The sequence below is a fragment of the Cebus imitator genome, unplaced genomic scaffold, assembly GCF_001604975.1.
Source record: "Cebus imitator isolate Cc_AM_T3 unplaced genomic scaffold, Cebus_imitator-1.0 Scaffold415, whole genome shotgun sequence".
Classification (NCBI taxonomy): Eukaryota; Metazoa; Chordata; class Mammalia; order Primates; family Cebidae; genus Cebus; species Cebus imitator.
In genome coordinates, this window is record NW_016107730.1 from 507,081 (window position 1) to 515,229 (window position 8,149).

Sequence of the window (8,149 nt, forward strand, 5' to 3'; positions counted from 1 at the left end):
ATAAACATAATTCTTTCTGTATATCATCAGCCGGAATAACATCTAAAAGCATAGAGGCAACTACCATATTGACTACTTTCTAATTCCATTTGATTCATGTTTTCACTGGGAATTTGGAGAAAATCAGCCCAGAAGCCTGCTGGTTACTGACCTGCAGTTGGGTAGGAACCTAGCCTTGAGTTTATTCTGCTTACAGTGGTCATGGTGAATGGAGACCATCGAATTGGGATCTTTGCCAAGAGGGCAATTCAAGCTGGCGAAGAGCTCTTCTTTGATTACAGGTGAGGCGCCAGTAATGGTCCTTGGGATGCGGCCCTGGAATTGAAAAGGTAGACTATTGGAATAGATCTGGGGGCTCAGGGAGGGTAATGTGGATGGAGAGAGTCTCATGGTGAACAAGACTGTGTCCCTTGTTCTGATATCCGGTGCCTTGCCGCAGAAGTGGGAACTTTATAAACAGCCGTTAGGGAGTGGGAGGGGAAGTGAAACAGGAGGGGACTCTGCCTTTTCAGTCACAAAAGTCATGAGAGTAACCTGGTTCCTCCTCCCTGCCCTGGGACAGGTACAGCCAAGCTGATGCTCTCAAGTACGTGGGGATCGAGAGGGAGACCGACGTCCTTTAGCCCTTCCCCGCCCCGTGGCAGCGCTTATGGTAGCGGCACTGTCTTGGCTTTCATGCTCACACCACTGCTGCTCGAGTCTCCTGCACTGTGTCTCCCACACTGAGAAACCCCCCACCCACTCCCTCTGTAGTGAGGCCTCTGCCATGTCCAGTGGGCACAAAACTGTCTCAATGAGAGGGGAGACCAAGAGAGCTAGGGCTTGGTCTTCCAGGAAAGAGAGTTGCAGAAATGGGAGACTGTTTTTCTGGCCTCAGAAGAAGCACGCACAGGCTGGGGTGGATTGTCTTATGTGTGATTTGCGTGTCGGCTCCCCAGGCTGTGGGCTTCAGCAGTCAACTTAGGCAGTTCCTAACAAGCACTAGCCTGTAATTGTAGCTTTCCCCATCAAAAGTCCTTATGTCACTGGGGTGCAGGCAAACCTCTGTGGTCCTAAGACCTGGAGAGGGCAGGCTAAGTGAAGCGTGGTCCCTGGAGCCTACCAAGTGGTCTGGGTTAGAGGCGAGCCTGGCAGGCAGCATAGACCGAACTCAGAGGTAGACGGGTCACCTTACCACCTCCTCCCTCATGGCAGGGCCCGAACTGAAAGAGCATGGGTTCTAAGTACAGGCATTCAAGGCTGGGGGACAGAACGCTACGCCATCCTTCCTTGGCTGGAGAGGGAGAACCAGCTGGATGATAATAGTTAAATGGCTAAGCTTGGGCCTAGGAGGCTTGGAGAAAGTCTTCTCTGTGTACTCTGGAGATAGATGGAGAAGTATTTTCAGATTCCTGGGAGCAGGTGCCAGTGCCCCGGCTCCTCCAAAGTTCTGGCCTGGCAGCTGCAGGCAGGCATGATGCTGCTATTGAAGAAGCATTAGGGGTGTGCCTGGCAGGTGTGAGCACCCTGGCTCGCTGGATTTGTGGGTATTTTCAAGCCTTCCATTCCCCATAGAGGCAAGGCCCAATGGCCAGTGTTGCTTATCTCTTTAGGATAGGTGGGCACAGTCCTGGACTAGAGAGGAGAAAGATTGGTGTAATCTGCTTTCCTGTCTGTAGCGCCTGCTGTTTGGAAAGGGTGAGTTAGAATATGTGTTCCAAGGTGGGTAAGGGGCTAAATTGCACGTGTTTAGGCTGGCACCCTGTGTGCAGGGCATACTGGCAGAGGGTATCTGAAGTGGGAGAAGCAGGTAGACCACCTGTCTCAGGCTGTGGTGTCACCCTCTCTGGGATCCATGCAGAGCAAAGCACTTTAACCGTTTCTTTTAGAAGGTCTGTAGATTGGGGTAGAGTTTGGGCTAAGGTGTCTAGGGTCCCTGCCCAAATTCCACTCCTGAGGGAGGGGGAAGAAGGGAGCGTGGGAGATTCTCCTTCAGTCCTGTCTCATCTCCTGGTAGAGGCAAGAGGAGCGAGCTTCACACAGAAGAATTTCATGTGAATGGGGCCAGCAAGAGCTGCCCTGTGTCCTCAGAGGGTATGCCGGGCTGGCTGGGAACAAGGAGCAGTGTGCTGGGGAGAAAGGGCTTGGGCAGGTGTAGATGGGCCTGGGAATGTTACAGTAGGGAGCAGGCTTCTCCCTTCCTGGGAGTCAGAGCCCCCCTTCTTCCCACTCCGCTGGTTGTCCCATGAAGGAAGAAGTGGGGTTCCCCCTGGCCCAGCTGCCTCTTAGGGATTGGTGTGGGATGTGCACACACACTTACCACACTGGAGGGGACACATGCAGCCAGCACCCAGCCCCGCCTGACAGAAAGCTCCTCCACCCCAACAGGCCAGGGCCCAGCATGATCCTGAAATCTGCATCTGCCGGGGTTTGTATTCATTATACACATCAGGGATACCCTCAAGCTGGACTGTGGGCTCCAAATTACAAATTAGAGGAGAAAATCAGAGACAGAGGTAGAGGAGGAATTAGGTGTGTCTGAAATGCCAGGGGCTGGCTGTAAGGAATAGGTGAAAAAATACTTCTCAGCAGCCTTTGAGGGACTAGACTGACCTCACCCTTCCCTCAGTGAGCAGAATCACTGGTCAGTCTCCTCCTGTCTCAGCTTCAGACCATAAATACTCCTGTTCCTCCAGCATCCCATCTTTTGTCCCTTCTGTCCCCCACTTTTAAAGATGGGTCTCAACCCCTCCTCACCACATCATGATGGATGGGGCAAGGTGGTGGAGACTGGGGGAGCCTGGTATACATGCGGTTTCATTGCCAATGAATTTCACGCACTTTAAAGTCCTGTGGCTTGTGACCTCTTATCTGAATAAAGTGTTAGAATCCATTTTGGCAAGTTGTGTACTGTGTGCTTTGGGGCTGGAAGGATCCAGGGATGGTGCCCAGCAGGAGGTCAGGCCAAAGCATGAGCATTCTGATCCCCACTTACTCACTAAGACCTGGGAGAGGGGGAGGTGGAGGTGGGGATCCAGCAAGAGCCAGTCAGGCCCCTGGCAGGTGATGCGAGGATTCTGAGAGCTCGGGAGGTGGGGGTGGGGGTGGGGGTCCGGCAAGAGCCAGTCAGGCCCCTGGCAGGTGATGCGAGGATTCTGAGAGCTCGGGAGGTGGGGGTGGGGGTGGGGGTCCGGCAAGAGCCAGTCAGGCCCCTGGCAGGTGATGCGAGGATTCTGAGAGCTCGGGAGGTGGGGGTGGGGGTGGGGGTCCGGCAAGAGCCAGTCAGGCCCCTGGCAGGTGATTCGAGGATTCTGAGAGCTTCTAGAAACCCCGGAGCCCTCAGATTAGTTCCCTTAAAATTGCCCCACTTATCCCCTAACCACGACGCCAGCTACCACACACAGACTGGGGCTCTGCCACTCTGCTTTATTGGAATGGCTCCGCATCTGAGAGCACGGCAGGCTCAGCCCTGCTTCAGAGTGGAGGCCAGACCAGGCTGGGTGAGTGACCAGCAGGACTCACGAGATTTCCAACACAGGAGAGGCGAACTACAGACTGTGGGCACAGCACAGCACAGCACAGGACAGCCAATTTAGTTTTTCTTTTATATATAAACAAATAATTTAAAAATTGAGTAATATATAGAGTTTCTCTAGAGAGAGACTTTGCAACAAAAAATATATATAAAGAATATGACCTCCTGGGTAAACGAAGCAGCATCTCGAGCGGAGGAAAGAGGGCTCCTCATGCACTGGAGAGGGGGCGAGGCCATTGCATATCTTGGAAGAGGGTGGAGGAGTAGAGGGCTGGCTAGTCAGGGTGTCTGCATTATTTTCTCTACGTTGCAGGTTTTTTATGGCTTTGGCTAAAGCAAGTGAAGCAGCGGAGGTACTAAGGTGCTAAACTGAGGCCTCTTGGTCTCTGTGTATAAAACAAAAGGAGGGGGGCAGGAGACAGCCATCAAGCCCTCTCGAACCTCCAGCTGAGTGGAAGCAGATGGAAGACGTTCTTCAGGGCTGGGGGGAGGCTGGGGAATAGGGTTTAGCAGCCTCCTCCCCCCATACCCTCTGCATCCCTGCACTCCTACACATCTGTCCCTGCTGATAGTGTCTACTGGAAGGGAGGCAGTTAATCTCCCCTACACTCTGTTGTTAATCCCTAGCAGCAGCTGGGACAGAGATGGCAGGAAGGACCTGTGTCAACCCCATGAGCCTTCTCCTTTGGGGCAGACAAACAGCCAGGAGCCTGGGGAAACAGGGATGAGCAGGGCATTGGTTAGGCAGTGAGGCTCGGCCACTCCCTTGGGTCCCATCTGTAGCTCTGCCCACCAAACTTGGCGGGGGTCTGGGGGGTATCCTCTGGATGAGCAGAGCCAGCTAAGAGGAGCCAAATGTCCCTGACAGGGTAGGGGAGAGGCAGGACTTGGGGAATTCAGAGGAGTTGGAATTGGTCCCAGAAGCCCTTCTGACTCATTCAGACCTGGACTCCTCCAGGATCTGGGGTAGGTTCTGATCCCGGGGGCCAGGAGCTGGGGCTGAGGCTGGGGCTGGGGCTTGGGTGGGAGCTGGTGTAGGGGTGGGGGCCTGGGCAGGGCCTGAAGTAGGTAGGGGAGGTTTGCTGCCAGGATGGTACTCGTGGGCAGCCTTGGGCTCATTGGTATGGTAGGAGCCCTTGTAGCGATGATTTTGCAGATAGAAGAGCACCAACATTCCTACCAGCCCCAGCAGCAGAAAGGCCACCAAAACTGAAAGGAAGAAAAGGAACAATTCAGGGCAGATCTTTGGGATTTCACCTGTATACGCACGCGCGCGCACACGCACATGCACACGCGCACACACACACACACACACATACTCTCTCTCTCTCTCTCTCTCTCTCTCTCTCTCTCTCGGCCAGAAGCATAATGTATGACACTCAGCTAGCTGTTGGACCACACTAAGCTCATCTCACATGTCTGGCAGGTTTGACTTCCTGGCTTAAGCCCTGCCACCTTCTATTTCTAATATTCTGTTTCCACATCCCTGGTAGTTACCCCAGTTTCTCATCTCTCTAGGTGTTACTGTACCCCTATTGTCCCATCCCTTAGCTATAGCCCCATTTTAATATTTCATTTAAAAATCTGTAACATCCTCAAACATTTACAAATCTCTGCCTAGGTATATGGCACCTTCAGCATAGCCTCTCTCATCATCCTTTGTACCTTTGCCGCCCTGCAGCCTTGGGAATAAGGGGTAGGGAGAGGATGCTGACAGGCCAGGGCAGCCTTGGGAGGTCATGTTAGTGATCAGTGCTACTCACAGCCCAAAAGTATGGCAACCCATCCTTCATCATGGTAGTACGGGAAGTCTGGAGAGGAGGAAGCACCCGTTAGGAGATGCCTCCTCCATGTTAAGAATCATTTCCCTTCCCTGTCGTCCCTCCCTTCCATCCTCTGTGTCCTGGGAATGTACCTGGGGGCAGATACCAGGGATCAAGCTCAGGTGGCACCTCTGAAACAAGACGTGGCATGGCTCCACAGTTAGATTCGGATAGTTCTCCCTGAACTCGAAGGGCCTCAGCTAGCTCAGCAGTCATGGGTCGAGGGGTTCGGAAGTGGGTCTTGAGGGGAGCCACATTGTTGAATCGAACACCAGACAGGCAGCCTGAGAAACCTGGGGTGTTGTAGCGCTGGATCTCTGGGTCAATGACTCCTGTCTCTGAGGGAGAGGCGGGCCCAGAAAGAGGGGCTTGGACCCAAAGGCCCAGCCCCTCTCACTGTCCACAGCTTTCCTACTCATCGTTCCCACCACCCTCACTGCCATTCCCAGTGCCTTGACTTTCCTTGAGGATCCAGGAACATATCCCACAGCTCCTTGCCTAAAACATATCCGCACCCACAGCTTACCCATCACACGCCCTAGATACAAGGCCTTGGGTGAGTCCAACTGGCTGTCCACCAACAGCGAGAACTTCTGCTCTGTCAGTGGGAAGTAGTCCACCTGAGGCAGGGAGGGAGAGGTCGATGAGGGAGCGGGAACCAGAGGCAGATGCCTGTGGGGTGGACTGGAGCTGTGCAGACCCTGGGAATATACCTGGGGGCAGACACCGGAGATCTCTCATTCTGTCCAAACTGGTGGTGCCAAGTGGGTGAGTCCTAGCTCAATCTAAAGTAGGCAACTCCTGGGCCCAGATGTAGGATTTGGTATATATGTTTTTATTATTTTATTTTTATTTTATTTTATTTTATTTTATTTTGAGATGAAGTCTTGCTCTGTAGCCCAGGCTAGAGTGCAGTGCTGTGATCTCGGCTCACTGCAATCTCCACCTCCTGGGTTCAAGCAATTCTCCTGCCTCAGCCTCCTGAGTAGCTGGAATTACGGGTACGTGCCACTGCACCCAGCTAATTTTTTTTGTATTTTTTAGTAGAGATGGGGTTTCACCATGTTGGCCAGGCTGGTCTTGAACTCCCAACCTCAGGTAAACCACCTGCTCGGCCTCCCAAAGTGCCAGGATTACAAGCATGAGCCACCACACCTGGCCCTATTTTATTTATTAAATATTTTTCTTTGTGAAGACGAGGTCTCACTGTGTTGTTGCTCAGGTTGGTCTCAAACTCCTGGCCTCAAGTGATCCTCCCACTTCAGCCTCCCAGTGTTGGGATTACAGGTAGGTGTGAGCCACTGTGCCTGGCCTATATATTTTTTAAAAGCCTGGCTTTGAGCCCCATTGTTGCAGCTTACAGCGGTTTGACTTTGGGTAAACCACTTTTTACTTCCTGTTTTTTTTTTTTTTTTTTTTTTTTTTTTTTTTTCACTTTTGATGGAATCTCTCTCTGTCACCTAGGCCTGGAGTGTGGTGGCATGATCTCAGCTCACTGCAACCTCCGCCTCCCAGGTTCAAGCAATTCTTCTGCCTTGGTCTCCCAAGTAGCTGAAAACACTTTACTTTCTGAGGCTGTTTACCGGTTTGTAAAGCACTTAAATAAGAATGCCTGTTGTCCTAAACTACCTCTTGGAGCTATGCCAGGCATGAGGGTTACATGAGGTGACACACATGAAAATCCTCTATACATTGAAATGTGCTCTACAAATGTTAAGCATTTGATGTTTTCCTGGATGCCACAGCCGAGATCACTATGTTATGATCTGAACTGGCTCACCTCCCTCTATGCGCACCTGGATGAAGAGGTTGCGGTAAACGCGGGTGATATTGACGCTGTGGGGCTGGCCATCCGTCACTGGTCGGGTGGTTAGCTGGTACACGTAGGGACTGGTGCCCAGCTGATATCGCAGCTGAAGGGTCCCTGTGGGGTGGGGAGAAGAAATCTGGGGTCTCAGCCCCCATGACCCCCATCATCTAAGAGCATGTGAGTCTTTGTATTTGTGAATCAGTAGGAGAATTAGGGGCACCTGGGTGAAGCTGGAGTTGGGTGAGAGCCTGGGAGAGCTTACCATCATCCTTGATGAGCACAGCCATATAGTCACGCACGAAGGAGCTGACGTAGAGCAGGACAGCGGGGGCGGAGCTGGTGCTGAAGCTGAAGGAGACCTCCTCTCCCGTAACATTGTAGACAGGCCCACGGTAACCGGGCACAGGCCGACCAGGCCGGGGGTAGTCAGGCAGGCGGTACCCGGGGCCATGGTAGCCAGGCACATAGCCCGGAGTGTCATAGCCTGGGATATAGCCAGGCTCATAGCCTGGCACTGGCCGGCTCAGCATGTGAGAGAACTCCCTGGCCGCAGAGCGCAGCGCTGACTGTAGGTTATAGCGCATCCAGGTGCCCGGCTCAAAGAAACCGCCAATATCTGCAGGTAGTAGCAGGGAGGTCAAGGCCCCACACTGCTCACTCCCCAATGCAGAGGTTTTAATGTCATCCATACATACATCCTGAGCCTTGGTTCAGTTTCTGCCACCCTCACAAGCCTCTGTTTACTTTTAGGTCCCCTTGAGCCCCTCTGTCACAGAACAGAAACTTACAGCCATAGGAAACTTGAGATCATCTGATCCAACCCCTGCATTGTACAAACGGGGAAACAGGCTCAAAGATGAGTAGTGACTTGCTTAAAGACACACAGTGCCGGGCGCGGTGGCTCACGCCTGTAATCCCAGCACTTTGGGAGGCTGAGGCAGGTGGATCACGAGGTCAAGAGATCGAGACCATCCTGGTCAACACGGTGAAACCCCGTCTCTA

The 8,149-nt window shown here is 52.8% G+C and overlaps 2 protein-coding genes across 8 annotated transcripts in view; one reads left to right on the top strand and one right to left on the bottom strand.

Annotated features, from left to right (window-relative positions):
• Positions 1-2,872, top strand: part of EZH1 (enhancer of zeste 1 polycomb repressive complex 2 subunit) — a 40,607-nt gene extending 37,735 nt beyond the window's left edge. For all 6 annotated transcript variants that reach the window (XM_017509387.2, XM_037731686.1, XM_037731683.1 and 3 more), the window contains 2 exons: positions 197-281; positions 563-2,872. In XM_017509387.2, coding sequence (XP_017364876.1) covers positions 197-281; positions 563-623 — 146 coding nt within the window. In that variant the 3' untranslated portion in view covers positions 624-2,872. The remainder of the gene's footprint in view (positions 1-196; positions 282-562) is intronic.
• Positions 2,873-3,385: 513 nt separating this feature from the next.
• The window catches only part of CNTNAP1 (contactin associated protein 1), a 16,592-nt gene continuing 11,828 nt past the window's right edge, over positions 3,386-8,149 (bottom strand). For both annotated transcript variants that reach the window (XM_017509385.2, XM_017509386.2), the window contains exons 19-24: positions 7,410-7,763; positions 7,134-7,261; positions 5,864-5,957; positions 5,430-5,675; positions 5,278-5,325; positions 3,386-4,723 (exon numbers count right to left, since the gene is read on the bottom strand). In XM_017509385.2, coding sequence (XP_017364874.1) covers positions 4,449-4,723; positions 5,278-5,325; positions 5,430-5,675; positions 5,864-5,957; positions 7,134-7,261; positions 7,410-7,763 — 1,145 coding nt within the window. In that variant the 3' untranslated portion in view covers positions 3,386-4,448. The remainder of the gene's footprint in view (positions 4,724-5,277; positions 5,326-5,429; positions 5,676-5,863; positions 5,958-7,133; positions 7,262-7,409; positions 7,764-8,149) is intronic.